The sequence below is a fragment of the Mustela nivalis genome, assembly GCF_964662115.1.
Source record: "Mustela nivalis genome assembly, chromosome: 16".
Lineage (NCBI taxonomy): Eukaryota > Metazoa > Chordata > Mammalia > Carnivora > Mustelidae > Mustela > Mustela nivalis.
In genome coordinates, this window is record NC_139035.1 from 18345662 (window position 1) to 18365251 (window position 19590).

General features: G+C 47.5%; 1 protein-coding gene across 7 annotated transcripts in view; it reads right to left on the bottom strand.

Annotated features, from left to right (window-relative positions):
* The window catches only part of RGS8 (regulator of G protein signaling 8), a 38287-nt gene that overhangs the window by 11960 nt on the left and 6737 nt on the right, over positions 1 to 19590 (bottom strand). Inside the window, exons 1-4 of one of the 7 annotated variants that reach the window (XM_082702870.1) lie at positions 13627 to 13729; positions 12435 to 12508; positions 7745 to 7846; positions 6852 to 6916 (exon numbers count right to left, since the gene is read on the bottom strand). In XM_082702870.1, the coding sequence (XP_082558996.1) occupies positions 6852 to 6916; positions 7745 to 7846; positions 12435 to 12508; positions 13627 to 13632 (247 nt within the window). In that variant the 5' untranslated portion in view covers positions 13633 to 13729. The other 6 variants (XM_082702874.1, XM_082702873.1, XM_082702875.1 and 3 more) reach the window with 6 other exon arrangements.

Genomic DNA, 19590 nt, shown 5'->3' on the forward strand with positions numbered 1-19590 from the left:
TGGGTCACTATGAATGAGCAGTGCAGCTGGTGCAGCAGGGAGGGTAGCTTAGGTAAACAGTTCAAGGTCCGGGAGCCCTGATTCAGCTGGCATGGGAGTGGGCTTGAGTCTCGATCAACTCCCAGGCTTGGAAAAATACCAGATCACAGGAAAGATTTTGGGGGGGGGGGGTGGCAGGAAACCTCTCTGTTTACTAAAGTGCCACCCAAAAGACCAGAGTCCTCTTGCATCCCTGATCGATAGGAAAAAAATAAACTGGTTCCAAGGTCAGACAGAGGATAGGAAAGGAAAATATATTTATAAAACCCAGGTTACATATACTGATGGTGAAGCCAAAAATCTCTTTCATTCAGAACTGAGTTCACCACTTTGAAATTGTGATGAGAACAGCATAAGGATCAAAGTCTTTTGTGTGTGTGTTATCTATAAAATAAAGGTTTTTAAACACATCACAGGGGCTTAGCAAGGTTTAGGTAAGGAGGTTATTTAGAGAATAAACTATTTGCAGTTACTCACATTTATTGGAAGCAACTGCCATGCTAATTATACTTCAGTCTTATGATTAACATAATTTTCTTCAATGATCTTCACTTTGCTAGTATACATTCAGCAAGATGGGATGTTATAATAGTAGTAGGACCTGACAGCTGTTAGGCTCTTTGAGCCAGAAGGGACATGAGAGACCCTAGGATCGAGCCCTACACTGGACACAGGCTCTAAGTTTGGGTGACTTCTTATTCCTAGGACATGGTAGCAGCAGACAGGGGACAGCGTGGGTCTTACAACCCCTATTCTAATGTCTGTTCCTATTTTGTCAAGCAGAAGATGTTATCATACAACAACCACAAAAAGTCAAGCTAGAATCTGTATCTGCAGCTATGGTGAGAAATTAGCAAGGAGTTTTTATTGAAGGAGAGACACAAGAGAAGGGGTCCCTAGCAGGGTAAAAGCATTCACAAAGGACTCCTTCGATACAAGAGAAGTATTATAAAACTCCAGGTGCACTAGTCCATCACCTAAAAGATTCTAAAAAGTCCAGGAGTATTTGTCGAATTGAGCCAACATAGGAACAAGGCAGGGAGGTTCAAAGAGGGAACATACCAGATTTGCCTGCAGGGCTTTTGAAAACCGAATCCCCAGAGGGAGTCTGAGGGGCAACGGGAAAAGGATGAGGGAGAGCGGACAAAAGCTCCTGAGGCAAAGAGGGGTGAGGTATTATGGAATTTGAATAAGCCGCCCTGTGGTTCTGACACATCCAGCTGCCTGGGGAAAGAAGCTGATGCCATCTCCAGCAAACAGGAATCCATGTTTTCTCAGTGAATTTAATGTTGGATTATAACCCAGATCACCAAAACCGGTCTCCTTTAGGGAGCCTCCCTCTCCGTCACGTTATCATGCTTCGCACTTCACAACCACAATCACATTTAATCCTCGAAGCAACTGTGCAAGGCAGGTCTTATCATGCCTTTTTTACAGAGGAGGAAAGCAAGGCTTAGAGAGGCGATGTCGTTGGCTGGAGGTCACACGGCTGGTAAGCAACAGAATGGGTGCTGGAGGCCCATCCAGGTGCTTTCCATTCGATTTTGCAGCAGGCTTGGAAGAGTTACTGTCTTATTGGTTCCAGGCACTCCTTCTCAAAGGCTAAATGCACCCACATTCCTGGGGGGCAAGTAAAAATTCTAGCACTGCAGACAGGTTGGCAAGGAGGAAGAGAAGCTTCTTCCGACCTGGGTAGACCTCCCATCTCTCTAACCCTCAGCCTCCATTTATCCAGAAAACACACTTGCTCTATTTGTTTCTTTACTGTGCCCCCCCGTCCACCATACCTGCTACGTAGCCGGCATTGGGGATACACGGACGACAGGCCATCGAAGGGACGTGTTGCCTCGGGACATTGGAAGGCTGTAATCCAGAGCTCAGTGGGTTTCTTGGAAAGCACAGACCACCTGCCTCACCAAGATCTTCCAGATTCATCGCGTTACTCCCTTAGGTTTTAGAGAAGTGCTTCTCAAGCTTCGGTGGGCCTTAACATTACTGGAGGGCTTGAGAAAAATTTCCTGCGCTCCTAGGCCACGGAGATGTTGACCCAGCAGGTCTGAGACAGAACTCCAGAATTTTCATCTCTTACAGGCTCCCAGCAGCTGCTGCCTTCTTTGGATCACACTTGCACTAACACTGTTCTAGGATTTGGGGGGCTTGGCGAAGGATGTGGGGAGGGCTATGCAGTGAGTGGGAACTAGATGGTTAAACTGTACATTCTAAAGCTAATGACCATTTGGATGAATAATTAAGGAATTTCATTTGCTCGTAACTTTCATGCTTTTGCTTGCTTGAGGTATTCTGCTTGGTTGCTGTGTGACCAGATCAAGTTGTTAAATTTTTCTATATCTCAATCATTATCCCAAAGGGGCTAATTTTAAAAAACTTAAAGCTTCCTTATTGGACTCCTTTTCGCAGAGATGGATACTAATTCTGTGAATGCAAAAGAGCTTTCAGTTGTACTAGTCCACGAATCTGGAGTCCCTGGGCCTGGTGGGGACAGCTCAGCATGGACCCTCCGTGCTCTGTGCCAAGGACCACATGGAGGCCCAGGGGAAAGTGCTCTGTCACCCAGGTGTGGGATCAGGCTGAAAGAAGGGAGAAGAAGGGGAAGGAACCCTGTCTACAGCTTCCTCTTCAAACTGGAATAATCTTTTATGTTTAAAAAAAAAAAAAAAAAATCCCACAAAGGAAGGAGGGAGGAAGAACAGAAGGAGGGAGATTCCGAGTTTGAACTGGATCAGAGTTCAGGACTGAATGTCCCACTAAAAGCAGGACAAATAACAAGCATATGCCTGAGCCTCATGAGGAAATCGAAGCAGAAGACAGACAATTTTGTGCCCACTCACCCGCAACCCGTCAGAAAACACATCTCCCGCAAGCTGGGAGCCTTCCTTCTCCTGGGTATAAGCTACAGACACAGGAAGGCCTCTCGGTGTGCGCACACACACACACACACACACACCCAGGAGCAGCCTAAGTGCACAGCTCAGACACCACGTCTAGCTGTCCCCTGGTGAGCAGGAGAAAGATGCCAACTTAACCCACATTAGAAATCCTTCGCTAGCTAATAAAGTCATCAGCAATTTCAATTTTATTTTTCATTTCTTAGTTTAAAAAGAAAAATAAAAAGCCCTCAGCAGGTGGCTATCCCCCAGACCTCCATGCATGCCTCTTCAGCTTTATAAGCAAATGTGACTGGAAACCAAACTGCTCTAAATATTTGCTTTCCAAATTTCTTTTCACTGTCAAGTTTAAAAAATAAGGTTGTTTTCTTCTTTTCCTGAGGCTGGAGCCTGAGAAGTGTTCCCCACACAGCAGGACCCTGTCAAGGAGAGAAAGCTTCCCAACACAGGTGCTTTCTCCCCTCATTTGGTTGCTTGAACCATTTCCGCTTTGAAGGGGTTTTACATAACCCGGCAGGCAGCGCTGACTCAAACCACCTGCCTGGGCGTCTGCTAATGGCCCTGTCTCAGCATCCTAGAACAAGAGGGTAGGACTGGATCCAGTGTCTGAGACATCCTCTTCCAGATCCTTCATTGCATAGATGAAGAACCAGATTTTCCAGAAGACGGAGGGATTCCGTCAAGGCGACCCAGCTCTCTGGGAGCAGAGGCGGGTTAGCACCGTTCGTGCGCAGGTCTGACAACCAGCTAATGTTCGTAACTTAATTGCACAGAAGCATCTTCTCCAATTAAGTAGAAACCAGGCTCTACACCCAAAGCAGCCCTGCTGCCGTCAGGCTGGTGAGGACTTCTAATACCCACAGAACAGGACGACGAGGAGCATCGGATGTCGAGATTCTATTTGAAATCCTGAAGCTCCCTTGTCTGTAGGCAGCACACTGGGTTATTTTTTATGTTATTTGTATGCATGTCCGCGTCTCCGAAGGCTGCATTCTTCACCAGGGAGGTGCTGTCCTGTTCCTCTCTGTGCCCCCGCCCCCAACCAGCTGCTTCACACAGACCTCGAACATAATAAACACTCAGTACACCTTTCTTTAAATAAATGAGGGCCCCAAACAGCCAGGCAGCGCAGGGAGGGTAAAAATGCTCTATAAATTGAGAATGGGAACAAAAATAATGATCTGAATTATCTGAAATGGAAAACTCAGGGAGGACAGTTGCCTAGGTATGAAGGATTACCAGGGGGTTGGTTTCTAGACTAATGCACGTTTTTTTCTTTTTTTTTTCTGGAAGCTCATTCAGTGATTCTCCTTTCTTTACTTTTGAGGACATTTTGCTATCTTAATTGAAAGCCTTGCACACCTCTGATCAACTGCTGTCCCTCCTAAGGGACCAGCACACATGCAATCCCTTTGGAAAAGCTTAATCAGCCCTAATTGAGTCACAATATTAGCCCAAATTAATTAGACTTTAAGAAAGTTGTCAACACCCTTCAAGGTAACCTGGCTCTGTACCCTTAGCCTTCACAGGGAGAGAGCGGTCAAGCTCTAAAACCTGGAAATTCTGCCAGCGACCCATGAATTCAGGTCTCTCTCTTCTCAAACGCATGCACTCCATTGGCTTTTTATTTCCGTGTGAAACAGAAATCAAAACAGAACATCGGACTCCAAGACGGATCACAGAACCGCACAGTTCAAAAAACCTATTTCTGCAGCGGTCTGGGACAAAGAAGCAATCTGGCGTCAGCTTGTAGTGGGATCCTGGTCTCAGAAGAGTCCCTGGAAACCGAAGCCATCCCCCACAGAAGCAGAAGCACGCCTCTTCAGGTCACAAGTCACTGAATCACATAACATGGAAGCCCTTAAATCTCCAGGTCTTGCCAGAGCAGCACTCCAAATATACCTCAAGATTGCATCTGTTGACTGACCCCACTGTAAACTCTGTCTATAATGGCTCAGCATTAATAATTGGCGAAATTTGCAAACCTATTCTTTTTTTTTTTAAGACTTTATTTATTTGTCAGAGAGAGAGAGAGCACAGGCAGACAGAGTGGCAGGCAGAAGCAGAGGGAGAAGCAGGCTCTCTGCCAAGCAAGGAGCCTGATGTGGGACTCGATCCCAGGATGCTGGGATCACGACCCGAGCCAAAAGCAGCCGCTTAACCAACTGAGCCACCCAGGCATCCCTGCAAACCTATTCTTCAGGCATGTTTATTTTGCATTTTATAAATAAAACCATCACTCAAATACCGCCATATTCTTATAAAACACCTTTAAGTAGAGAACCCCAAATCATCTGAAGGCATCCTCTTATGAAGATTCCCTGACCCCGGTGACAGGCAGCACACAGGTATTTCTATCACCATTTCAGAACGAGGAAACAGCCTCAGGGACTTGAACTAAGTGAGTCAGTCATGAGGTTGGAATAAAAACCAAACTCTAAGATGACCTTGAAGCAAATGCAGCCAGAAAAGAAGGCTTAAGTTAATAGCAACACTTGTTTAGCCTACTGGGACTCCAAAAAAGAAGTCAAAAATGGCCTCATAAGGAACAAGCCTTACTGGGAAACCCTCACTATCATTGTACATATGCTATTACCTTGGCAAAGCCACCACATAAGCTTGCTGTTTGTGACATAAGCCACATGTCACACACGCTGTATTTCTGCTGCCTTGTTTTCCTTCCTAAGTGTAATCTGCAGAACACTAAAATGACTATTTGTCTCGCAAAACTACATGCTGCAAATATACGCTTATTCTTAGATCTTGTATTGCGTTTTAAAATGTATTCAAGAGCATTTGGTAACCGGTATTAGGATCAGGGGCCTCGTCAGAGGGAAGTGCTCATCCAGAGGAAAGCAAAATCACTTCTGAGGACACCTGAGGATTGGGAGACTCCATCAAGGCCACTCGATTATCTAGTAGCCGAGCTGGGTCCAGATCAAGAACATAGGTCTGACTACCAGCCAATGCCCTTAACCTCCTTGTACAGAATCATGTCCCCAATTAAGTAGAAACGAGACTCCAAGCTAAAAGCAACCCTTCAGCTCCCAGATCAATCAGGATTTCTAGTATTGACAGGGAGAATGTAAAAGGAGGACTGAAGGTCTGCGTGAAAACTTTACTTTGCAAAAGACCCTCTGTCTTCCTGGCCCCTGCTCTGCCTCTCCCATGTGTTTCATGGTACTAGGATTTTAAAGCCCGATGAATTCGGACTTGCTTGCGATGAGAAAAAAGCAAGAACTGAAAAGTTTGACCAGTGTCAAAGTGTCCTTGCCACAGGAAAATACGCATGATTATTTCTGCAATGGGGGGGGGGGGGTGTTGGGAAAACAGAAGAGGAGAGATAGCAGAAATGCATTCTAGTAAAACCCACACCCAGCCAGAAACAGAGGAGTGAGCTACAGCCAGGGTAGTAAGCTCCCCAAGTAAGAAGCAACAAACAAACACAAAACTATGCCAACTCAAGTGACTAACAAAATGCACAGAGTATTATTCATTTGATGGATGAGTAAACCAAGACTTTCCAGGGACATGTGTGGGGGGAGTCATTTAATTTTATAAACAAGATCTAGGATGGGTACTAGACCGTCATTTCCACTGAGCCCATCAATCCAACTCCCCAAACTAAATTCTTTCCTGCTGAAACCGCTGAAAACATGAAGGCTTCTTGGGACCATCCTTTCAACCCAGAACGCAGAAAAAAAGGCCCTCTTCCCCCTACATTTAAATTCCGTCTTGTTACCTATATACTGCCCTAAGCAGGAGGCTCTGTGAGCGCAGACACTGGAGCTGTCTGGGGGACCCAGACATGAACCTGGATAGAACATGGATCATGGTGGGTATTTGGTGCCTCTTTGGCTAAACGGATGATTGGCTGCGGCATGACAAAGCCTGAATTCTACTTACACTTATGGGACAGAAGCACATCAAAGGAATCTGCCCACCTCGTGGCTTCTTCTGTGGATAGTCTCCTAGGAAAGAAGAAACATCTCTCTTAAATATTTCTGTAATGCCCCTCCCTCTCCATCAGCAGACCCCTGGGGTTTGCTCCGGAAACCAAATCTCAACAATGGTGGGCGGGGGGCAGGGTGCCAATGAAAACCACCTGCATTCCTGCAAGTCTCTTGCCGTAACCGTGTACACTCGAGTAAATGATGGCAGACCTCAGCACTGGAGTTCAGGGTATTTGTTTATTGGCTTTCAGTCTAAAACACCAAGCTGAAAAAGCACAGGCTATAGACATGTCAGGGTAACAACGGAAAGAAGCTGCCCTTAGGGTCAGAAAAAGTGGGCTGAGCTCCTGACTCCGACTCTGTATCTTACCGTGACCTTAATCTCTTCACCTTTGCAATGGGGATTTAGGTGCCCCATCCCCCAACCCTGTGAGGGTTAAATGAGGTGCATCTATGACATCATCGAACCCAGTCCTCGCCCAGTATAGGCACTGAACCCAGATTCTCTGAACCTAAGCAGAGTTGTAGAAGGTATTTGAGTGTTTGTTTCCAAGCAGAGAGCTCAGACTGACAACTAAGCAGAACCAAGAAGCGTCGTTCACCACAGCTTTGTAAGAGTGGTGGATAATATGGTTTTCTTGAAAGGAAAAAAGAGGGTTCCTGTTCTGAAAAGGAAAATTCTCATCCATGCATTTGGGGATATAAAAGGAGCCGCCGAGGGGCGGGTGGTTACTGTCACTCGGCTCATCTGGCCAACCTGTCACTAGAGAAGAACAGGTCCTACAGCCCAGCGGTGGGCGCCCCATGGGGAGCGCCCTGGCAGAGCCGTGCAGCCAAACTACTCACTTTAGAGCACGGTTGGGTTTGTCGGGAAGAATAGCTGTGAAATCGCTACAGGAGTCTGACTTGTGAGACAGGCATCCCAGGCGGGTCCTCATCCCTTTGTTCCTGCAACAAGCACAGGGGCAGAAGGACGCGGAACTGTCACGATCGTGGCTGTCAGCTCTATAAAGGGCCCCGGGAGCTGCTGCTGCAGGGCCTGTGCCGCCTCCCCTGACCCGCCCCCCATCCTTCCCCAGGGGGGTCCCTAAAGGTTTCATGAACAAGAGGAGAAATACCTAGAAGATCAAGGGATGTATCCTCACTCCCTAACTCGACTCCTAGAATAGTAATAGGTACCCTGCCCCTAGAGGCCTCATGCTCTTTCAAAGCTCACATTCAAGTTGATAGTAAGTCAATGAAGGTCGTTAGCTTGGAAGAATTTCTAAATTAGGATTCTCTGTAGGGAAAGGAAATACAGTGAAGACAAAATAACAATCCACATTTCGCTCTCCCATCAGGAGGGCAGAGTAGCAGCAGCAGCTCCTAATTGCAAAGCCCCAGAAGTGGCGCCCGCACAGAGAGTAGAGGGTTGCCTGCGTAATACAGGGGTGCGTATCACAGCACCTCCCAGCACAAATGAAGTTTTCAGGCAAACTGATTGCGGCTCAGGTGCTCCCTACTCATCCTCAAACCTGGGGATAAAGATGCGTGAACGGCTACAGAGCAGCAGACTAACACCTGTAGGGGAGGGCCCGAGCAGCTGGCACAATCAGCAGTTAAGAACCGGGCCCCTTTCTCCGTTCTTTTATTTACGTAACGAAGCTCTCATGCTCCTATTTCTATTTTGGCTTCTCTCAATCAGCATGTTTAACACTCTAACATGTATGTTTAAAATTCTCATATTTTCTTATTTTCCTAAAGACCAGACATTTACATGTTATCTGTTACGGAAGGTCCGATGAGGAATCACACTCTTTCTGACTTCCAACGTTAGCCCCTTTTTTCCTTTAACCAGAGATCAGCAAACTATGGCCATGCGAGATGCCCGTTTGTGCAAATAAAGTTTTACTGGAACACAACAACACCCATTTATTTACATACTGTCTAAAGCTGCTTTCCAGCATGAGGGTAGAGTTGGGTGGTTGCAACACAGACTGTATGGCCCATAGAACTCAAAATATTTACTCTCTGGCCCCTGTTAGAGTAAGTTTACTGACCCCTGACCTTTAACCACGGCAGCTCCTCGCCTGGAGAGCAAAGGTCAGGGAGAAGAGTTGGGTGTAATCAAATCAGGACTGAAGCGTGACTTCTAAAAGGGCACAGCCACGTGCACACTGGGAACAATGTGCCACGGAAATAGTCCCAGAGATGTTATTCTCTGTGTGGAAAGGAAGTCCTTCCAGCCTGACTTTCCCCTCCCCCTGATTTGTGAATCCTGGGCCTGGGCAGGGACGCCAGAGGCCGTCCAATTCAATAACTTCCTGTCACTCCAAGTGGGTTTTCATCCCCGACCCAAGCTAGTTATTCACAGAAATCTTATCCAAGAAATGTCTACTGGGATGGTATTCTATTTGGCAAGGATGGACAACATTTGTATTCCACAGCCCGTCTCTGAGCGCCTTTTAAAGCTGGAACATCCAAGTTCCCAGAAATATCCCCTCTCCTGCAGAAAACCGGGCCTGCACGTCCTGTGCTCCCACCTCTTATCTCAGCCAGGCGCATGATGAAGCCATCGATTTTGTGACATTTCCAAACACTGGTGATAGCCATTCTCTCTCCTGCGATGGTGAGCATCCTGGCCACTCACTCTTATAAATCACAGGGCGCTCTGCCACCAGGCCATGTGAGAGCAACGGATTAAGGGCCCTTGAATCACCACATTCCGTGAATTCAAGTCAAGGTCTTGCTTGGGCTGTACCAAGGCCAAAACCCAACTTCCCGCAAGCCAGTTCACTCCTTGGTGCCCCAGGATCCTCAATAACATAATAGTCAGGTCAAGGCCCCCAAGAATAATTAAGAGGACTTCAAAAAAAAAAAACCAGCAAATCCACACACGCCATCTAACGACATTCCGCGGGGGCCCGTGTAAAGGGTATACTCGTTACCGAGACAATGGTGGTTCTCCCTGTAGTCTGGAAAAATCTTCCACAAAAAATTCTTTGGGGCCCCATGGTTTTGATTTTCCATCTTGTGTAGCTGAGATCTGAATTATAACCTTGTTAGTTAGGTTTGAAATAACGGGAGCAGAAGTGAGAGTCAAAGGTTAAGGTTCCTTCAAAAGGAGGGAAGGAAGGAAGGAAGGAAGGAAGGAATTGGAAGGAAGGAAAAGCAAAAAGAAGCAAGCTTGCCGTCATCTTTCTTCCCTGTTCCAGGACCCTACAGCCGTCCCTAACTGGTTCAATGCAAGCTCACACAAGGGCCCACCCCCTGAATCCTGCAGTCAATGGGAGGGTTTGGCCCTGAGGTAGGTTCTGCTTGCAAGGCCACAACCTTGCAAGAAGGGCATCAGGAAGGGGTGCACCAGCCGCAACGATGGCCCGAGGGAATGGACCACCCAAGGTAGTGGACGGCTGGGGCGGGCTCACGGGGGTGAGAAGCAAGGCGGAGGGGGGGGAAGGGGCAGGGAGGGGGAAGGGTAGGGGTGGGGAGACAGGTGAGCATCATTACCTGCGTGGCATCAGTAAAGCGGCCATACAGGCACGCGCTTACGGTTAACCCTCTGGCCGGTGTGCAGGGACGTCAGGGCGGGAGATAGGACTGCGGGGCACAGGGATTTACCCTTTCGCGGCCTCTCACCTAAAATCAAAGAATCTGCTGTAAGAGGGGGGTGGCCCTCTCTGGTCTGACTGTGCTACAGATCCTCTCAGACAGCGTCTGCTGGCAGAATGCCTCCCCCGACACAGCCCCTCCCCACACAGGCCTGCTTGTCCTAAGGGAGGGTGACAGGCTAAGGGTGAGCCGGGAGGACCTGCTGGCTGGATTCGTATTGCTGCCTGTGGGTCAGGAGCATCTAGTTCCCCAAGAACTGGCCATGGACAGTGAAATGGGGCACGTGCCCCAGGGGAGGAAGGTTGGGGCCCCAGCAAGCCAAAAATTACTGTTCTCTTTGTCTCATTCCAGCAGGGCCCAAGTGACCAGCCAGCCACGGATGGGGGAGGGGGGTCAGCACTTGCTCCAGAATTACTTGATTGGCTGCTCTTCTGATTCTCGCCTCCCTCTCAGGGAACCCATCCCGGAGCGTTGGGAGGGTGTGAGTAGGGGGGAAGGCTAGAGTAACTCCTAGGGAGACTTGTCAGGCCCCCTGGCCACTGCACAGGCCTGCTCCTTTTGCAGGATCCCAGGCCCATGCTGGAAAAAATGAATATGCAAGCCACTCTCTCCAGCCCAGATGGAGGCCACCGACCTTCCTTCCGCAGCCTGGGGACTAGCCTGTTCCTGACCTGGAGTGTGGAGCACAGCAGGAAAGGGGATACTGAGGTTGAGGGCTTGGTGACTGATCATCTGTCTCTCCAGAGGGTCCCCTTTCTCAGTGCTTCAAACCCTTTGTTCCACAGAAATGATAGGAAGGAACATGAAGAGAGCAGCCTATCCGTAAAGGGCTCCCCCGGGGAGCCCTGACACCAAACGTAGAATCCATTTTAAAAGAAACCTAATTTAGATAGATAAGGCCCCTACTCGATGTACTCCGTTTAAATTATTTTGCTATTACACAGAATGTTTCACAAAAACTTTTTTTTAATACCTGCTCTAATAATACCAAAATTCATAAAATTAAAGGATTGCTTTGTTAAAACTAAAGATTAATAAACAAATACATAAAAATAGTTAGACTTTGTATCAAAGCTCATCCTCAAGGAGACTGAGCTCAGACTGACATTCCCTTAACCTTTGTCCTAACGGAACATCCACCTGCCTGCCCAGGAGTCAGGAAATCGAAGCCTTTCCCAGTTTTAAGGTTCTCTTCCAGCTGCAAGAAATCACTGTTTGGGTCACCTATGCCTCACTTTCTCTTGCTCGTGGTCTATCACCGGAAGGAGGGAAAGCCCGTACCAGGGGCCCTTGTTACCCCGGTGCTGAACAGAACCAGGGATGGCTCCCCACAGACACAGCAGGCAAGGTCATTTGGGGCAGGCATTACCAGGCCTGCAGTCACTGCCTTGTCGCTCTTCCCGTTCCCACTGCTAGCTCACCCTGGCTTGCCGGGACTGCTTGCACGCCCGCCTCTCTCCCTCCCAAATCCCGTGCTGCCCACCACCGCCCCCCAGACTGTTCCCCATCCCTTCACTTAGCTCAGCCTTGACTTCAATTCAATCAGAGTCTGCAGGAGACTGTGGCCCCAGCTTCCTCATTCATCCCAGCACCTTGGGGGCTCTAATTCCATCTGGCCCTTGACTTTTGGTGGGGACGGAGTTTGGGGTCCCCAGAACCCGGGAAGGCCCATGGCAATGTGCCTTGTTAGGTGGACATCAAGTGACAGGTGACTCTGGGGCAGACAGGATGGGACATAATGGAAAGCGGGTACCCAAGGAAAAACAAAAAACAAAGGTTAAAAGCAAAGAGCAAAGATTTTTAAAGAGGGGAAGAGAAACTAAGAGTCTCCGCGGGGAGAAAGCAATCAATATGCACGGAGAGGCAGGTTAATTAAATATGGATAATGCAATCAGCCCACATGGGCACCTTGAAGAGCAAAGAGAAAAACAAATGCAGTACTCACTGTCTTTGACCAGTCCTCATGGCCTGCAGGTCTTTGCCAACTGGGTGGTCAGAGAGGCTGCGGGTTAAGGAGTTCTGGGGAAAGAGTAGATCTATCTTTTAGCAGTCAGATCCTTGCTGGGTGAAGAACACGCGTGCACGAATGCACGCGCACATTCGTGCGTGCACACACACACACACACACACGCATGCATGCACAACACACCTCCCACCCCTTGAGCTGGGCAGCAAGCGGCCCCGCGGAAAGCTCTTCTCTCTGCTTGTCACATCCAGTAAATACTGAAGCAGCCTACACCCAGCGGGCGGCGGCTCAGCTCCCGGGCACAGTCTGCACGCCCGTGCTCGCTGGCAGGATGCAGGAGGTGCCCCTGAGCAGAGCTCGCCTGGCACTCCTCCCGTACCTTCCTCTTCACTAACCTGCTTCCTTGCTCTCGGGCTGCAGCTCAGGGAGAAGTCCCCACAGCCCAAAGCTGCCTCCCTCTGCACCCAGAGGCTATGCAGGGGGCAGCGAAGCCGTAGGTATTAACTCTTTCCGGCCACCGATGAGCTGAAAATCAAGTGTCCAGGGGGCCCTCTTCTAATGAGCTCCGCTGCTGGCTGAAGGCTGGTGCTGCTCAGGGAGCAGGGAGCATAAAGATCTTGCCCCAGACAGCTGCTGACAGCAGGAGCCGAGCCGAATCAAATCTCCTAATGAGCCAGGAGGAGGGGGGCTGTCTTGCTGGGTGTGATGTGATGTGATAAATGCAGAGAGCAAGAAAGCTACGGGGCAGGTCACACATCTACATTCCACCCCCTTTCTCCCAATTTCTATTGTGCTTCACTACCAAGCCAAACCACACAGCCCTGCAATTACCCCCTCTGCCACATCTCAGCTGTCCCCCTGACTCCGCAGAGGCATTTCTCCCCCCCCCACGTCTGTCTCTACTCCCACCCCCCAGCACCAAACACACCACTCCTCACTTCTTAATGAGAAATTTCCACCTCCTCTGCCTCCTCAAAACATGTACATTTCCAACTCTGTGCTCCTGGCTTTTCCTCCAGTGGAAATTCACCTCTCTCCCTCATCCATCACCTAGCAACTTCCCCCTGCTTGCATTCGTGATGGAGTGAGACTTTTCCCTTTGTTCTGCCCAATCGGTACATTATCCCTAATTTTTCTGTCTTCTGCAATTTTTTCTTCCAAACCACCTTACCCACATGGATCTTGACACTGCCTGTTTCAGTTCCAGAAGGAGGGCTGTCTCTTCCTGCTTGCCCTAGTATGGTAGTTCTCTGAGTATGGTCCCTGGACCAGCAGCGTCAGCATCACCTGGGAATGTGTTAGAAATGCAAATTCTCGGGCCCCACCCCCAGACCTAGAGAATCAGAAACTCAGGGGACAGAGCTCAGCCTCCCAGGTGATTCTGATGCCTCTGAAGTTTGCAAATCCCTGCCCTGGGACAAAGCATTCCTTCTCCCCATTCCACTCTAGTCTCCTGCTCCCACTCAGGAACTAGCTCCAAATGCACCTCACCTTTACCACAAGTCATTTTGGATACCCAGAAGGTGACATTTGCTGGAGGCATCAGAAATCTCCAGGGAAAGTGATGGCTTGATACTAAAAACATTAGATTGCATTTGTTTAACCTCCTATAACGTAGAAAGCATATTGTTGTATTGTTATCAACTACTCAATTCCAGAGCTGGAGAGGTTATTATTATCCCTGAGTTACAGATGAGAAAATTGAGGCAACTCAAGAACCAGATTTGTTTTCTCAGAACTCTTACAGCAGAGCTCTTCCCACCACGTCATGCCAGGACCTAGAATTCCTGGCAGATCTACTGGTGGCATGACCTGTATTCCCGCAGTGACATGAGTCTGCCGCAACCCCACACTGCGGGATGAGGGGATGAAATAAAAAGTCTGATGCTGCCTCCACAGTGACTCATTGTCTCTCTCGCAAAGTGTCCACAGTGTGCCTCTGTTAGGTAAAGGGAACTTAGTGTTATGAAATGAGACGCCAAAGAAATGTTTCCCATTCTTTGGAACCCCTGCTTTGCATGCTGATGTTAGCGAATCCTTTGCTTCTGGATATTTTATTCATACACTGCACTGTACAAAACAGGTTCAGAGTTAAACGGGGAATAAAAGCCCACTGACAAGCACTTCCCTAATCCAAGACTAGGTTCTATGGTAAGGTGGAGCCTCTCCAATTCATGCACAGAGCCATTGTCCAACAAGCCCTCGCTATGTGGCAGGCATGGGGCTAAACTTGCACCACTGTTTACTTAACTCTCGCAACAAACTTCCAAGACTGACATCTTTATCAACCCCATTTTACAGATGGAGAAACAGAGGCAAGCCAGTTACAGTGGCAGAGCGGGTGCCTGCTACCAAACTTCCTGTTCCCAACGCTTGCTCTGCCCTTTGCTTTAACACAAAGGTGGTATCCTCACGGGACTCCTTGTCCGGTGCTGAAATGGTGAGATAAAGGGCCCCTCCAAGTCTCATGCTGTCCCATCTGGCAACCAGGATTGAAAGGCATTGAGGAGATAGGGCAGGGCTGCAGAGGGACCCAAGTCTCAGATGGAGGCTGACTAATATTAAGGCATTGGAATCTTCGATTAGCTTTTGGAAAAATAATATGGTCATAGGAAGTCAATAAACCAACCCGAATGTTTAAGGAAAGATAAAATCATTAACAAAGTTTCAAGAAAGAGCAGGAATATGAAGAGCAGAGAGACAAGAGTATGCGGACGTGCATCCGGCACGAGTAGAAAGAAAAAATTAAGACTATTTTTTTTTAACCGAAATGTTCCTGAACACCAAAACGTAACCACACAGCATCCTAGTTTGAGAAGCACAGACCTAGGACTGGCCCCCTCTCAGGGGAGGCCTCTAAGTTAAATCTTCCTTTCCATAGAGGCAGGTGCATAAGGAATTCCAGGTGCTGGGCAGGGGCGGGGTGGGGAGGCTGAGATGAAGCAGAACGGAGAGCATAAGCTTTCTGGCATGGTCTCCTTTCCTGAAGGAGAGAGATACGCAAAGGCAAGCAGGCTGGAGTGCTAGTGAGAAATGCACTCGTCTCCTTGAACTCTGTGTCCCAGGACTTCTAGCCCTGGCCCAGGAATACAGAGCTCTAGATTCTTTTCTCGTTACTACTCCTGAGTTTCTGGCTGGAGACTGGGCACAGGACATCTCCGCTGGCGGTGACACATGGTTTTTCCCAGCCAAACAGGCATTACGAGCCCTGCTCTGGCTTCCCAGGCTGCCCCGCACACCTCAGCCCTTCCCGTTCTTGGTTTGCTCCTCCTGGGAAACCCACCCTGCCCAGGCCTGGGCTGCTGCATCTCTCTGGCACTGATGCTCACTCCTGCCTCTCATGAGCTCCAGACTGGCTTTTCCAGGGGACAGCTAGACAATTCCATCCTTCCCAGACTCTGCAGATGCAACTGTGTCCGAAACACCCACTTTGCCCTCCGAGTCCTCCCTTCCTGCCGGGCTCCCCACACTTCTTCATGAAATGACTGTCCTAGTCCCTCGGGGTCATGAGTGTAGGTATTTCTGGTTTCTTTTTCTCTATTGCCCTGTTGAATTGATTTTTAAAACTTTTCTTTATATTTCTGAAACACTTCTCAATTTTATCCGCCCCCCCCATCCATTGACCCGGCCCCTCAGAGGTTACCGGGCACCTCCCATGGTGTATGCCTCATCCACCCCCTCCTAAGTAGCTGATTTTCCTGCCCCCATGTCATCGCCTCCCCATCCCCATTAACCTCCTGGCACACTACACTACTACCAGAGTTACCCACCGATCAGGTACCATAAATGGTCCATCGAGTAATTTTTGATGGACTTCATGGTAACGATTTGTCCTGCCTGAAATTCTCACAATTTGGTCCCATTTAGCTATCCAGTCTTGTATCCCATTGTGCATACACACATGCACCCACACACCTGATTCTCCATTGCCCCCTCTGCCCAAAATGTTCCCCCTGCCCCCCTCGATCTGCCTCTTTTTTTTTTTTTAAAGATTTTATTTATTTATTTGACAGAAATCACAGGCAGGCGGAAAGGCAGGCAGAGAGAGAGAGAGCAGGAAGCAGGCTCCCCGTTGAGCAGAGCAGAGAGCCCGATGCGGGGCTCGATCCCAGAACTCTGGGACCATGACCAGAGCCGAAGGCAGAGGCTTTAACCCGCTGAGCCACCCAGGCGCCCCTCGATCTGCCTCTTAACTCCCAATTCCTTCTCTAAACCTAATACCTTCAAGATAAAAATTCTCCTTTCCAAAGCTTTTCCGAATGGTCTCAATAAGAAGGAATCCCTCCATCCGAATACCACCACACTGCTGCATGACTCTCTGACAGCCCATAACATAGTCTGTAGGTTATCCTTGTGATTTATGTTTTCTGATCCTCCCAAATGACTACGTGTTCCAAGAAGACTCTATGACTTACTCCCTTGCTATCAATTCTCATTGCTTTGTATGAAGCAGGTGTTTAATAAATGTCAGCTGCATTTGATTTTGAGTTCATAAAAAAAATCTGAAAAATCACTGAGGATTTCTTATGGAGGAAACATGTTAGACTTCTGCGGTCTCTGGGTCAAGTCTGAAATCGGTCTGATGCTAATGACTCTGGGGGCAGCAGCATGGGTACCTAAGGCATTTGGAAACTATTGTTCCCCACAGCCCGGTTAGGGCAGGCTAGAATTAATCAAGAGCAAAAGGAGCACCTGGCATTGTCACACAGGCCACAAAAATGTAATTAAATTGAAGATAAAGGGAATTAAAGTCTGCAATATAATATTTTTAAAAGCCATGTTAGTAGAGGTGGAGGTTTATTGCCAAACGCCCCCTGTGTGGTTATTTAATCAACATACCACCTAGGACAGTACCATATTAAAAGCTTTTAATAAAACAGTCATTCAGATATTAGATTTGAATTCTGGTCAGCATGCTAAAGCTCTTCCACAAATCTTTTAAAAGCAATTTCCACTTTGTAGCTTCCTAGTAACAGCAGAAACATGAATCAACATATGCTGCATTGATTTGGGGTTTCCATGGAGACTGGAAGGACACAGGGAAAGGAAGGACAGAAAGAGGCCACTCGGCCCAAAAATCTACTAAAAAAAAAAAAAAGTCTCGATTTCATTCCTCTGAGTATTAACAGCCTCATTTCCTGCTCATCAGTTCGAGCATCCGGATATTTAATTTGTAATAAGTCTGCTCAACTTCTCACAAAGAACATCAGAGGGGTAGTGGAAAGAAGTCAGCAGGCAAAGGTGTCGGCCCATGAGGTTTGCCAAGAGAACTGAACAAGCGCAGGAACTGGAATGGGAAGAAAGGGCCTCTGGTCCTAACTCCGCCATTAACTAGCTCTGTGACGCGAACTACCTTAACTAGCTCTGTGACGCTAACTACCTTAACTAGCTCTGTGACGCGAACTACCTTAACTAGCTCTGTGATGCTAACTACCTTAACTAGCTCTGTGACGCTAATTACCTTAACTAGCTCTGTGACAATAACTACCTAAACTAGATAGCTATGCAATCACTAACATGATGAAGAGCTCTGAATTTCAATTTCCTCTTCTGTAAAACCTACAATTACCTGCCTATTTCTCAGAATGGTTATAAGAAAGTAATGAAAGTGTCTCTGGGAAGGAAAATGACTTGCAAATTCTAGTCCACTGTATACCCTACCACGGTCGGTCCCCCACTTATGACCGTTCCACCTATCAGGGTTCCCTTATGATTGTCTGACTTGACCATGGTGAGAAAGTGATACGCATTAAGTGGAAACTACACTTTGAATTTCGCCTTTTGCTCTTTTTCCCAGGCTGGTGATATGTGGCGATCTCAGGATGCTCTCTGGTGATACAGCTCCGTGGCAGCGAGCCTCAGCTCCAATCAGCCACCTGATCACCAGAGTCAACAACTGATACCCTTACAACCACCCTGTACACTTACAACCCTGCCGTTTTCCACTTTCAGTGCAATACTCAATAAATTACAGGAGATATGCAACACTTTATTTTAAAATAGCCTTTTCTGTTAGCTGATATTACCCATCGATAGCTAATGTAAGTTTTCTGAGCATGTTTCAGGTAGGCTAGGCTGAGCCTTGATGTTTGGTAGGTTAGGTACATTAAATGCATTTTCAAGTTATGATATTTCAACTTAGGATATTCAGCTTATGAGGAGTTCTTCGGGACATAACCCCATCCTAAATGGAGGAAAATCTGTGTTACGTTTTGTGATGCTCTGAGCTTCTCTTTAAAGGGAATTTTGCCAACAAGCAAGTATATGCAAAAAAATTTTTAAAAGAGAAAGAGAGAGATTGCTGAGTTAGTGGTAAGTAGACTGACCTGGAAAAAAGAAGAGTGAGTGACTAGGCTGAGTTTCCATCCCCACTCTGTAATCTTCCAGATCTGTGACTATGGCACGTTACTCTCCTTGAGTCATTTTCATCACAGGTAAGAGGAAGATCACAGCACCACTGCCGTAGGCTTGTTAAAGGATTGTTATACAGCTTCACTGAGGGATTCAAGCAATGCTTGGCAAATGGCAAATGAGTGTTTAGTGGGAGCCAGTCATATTAGCTATCTCATCAGCTTCGTCATCTGTAAAATGGGAATTAGAAATCCTGCTCCTTCCCTACTTCCCATAGAAGATTATTTGGTTGACACCTGCTCAACTAGTTGATAAACTGCTTTGGAAAGTGTACTAAATAAATACAATGTTATTATTTAAAGATTCATGTTTACTATCTGCTAGCAGAGGTGAAACAAAAGTGAAACACGTTTGGGAGGATTTTCAAATGTCTAGGCGTCTAGGCGTAGAGGGGGTGACAAGTGTCTCTGCTACCTTCTTCATTGTCTCAATCCATCATTTGTCTCCTTGCTACTCACTGCAGCCTTTTCTTTTTTCTCCCTCTTTTCTCTCTTTACTATCTTTATGCTTCTCCTTTTAAGTGTGTCTAGAAGGAATTTTAAAATTAAACTTCAGAGACTTTGAATTCTAAACGGAAATTGTTCCTTAGGCCTCCTAAATTAAATGGCACATGAAGATGGGGCAAAACGACACAAAATCAGGAGACATTATAGGATTATAGGAATTACAGGACTGTCTCTCCAACAGTGGTCAGCAGCATTGGATATATATCTATGTATTTAAA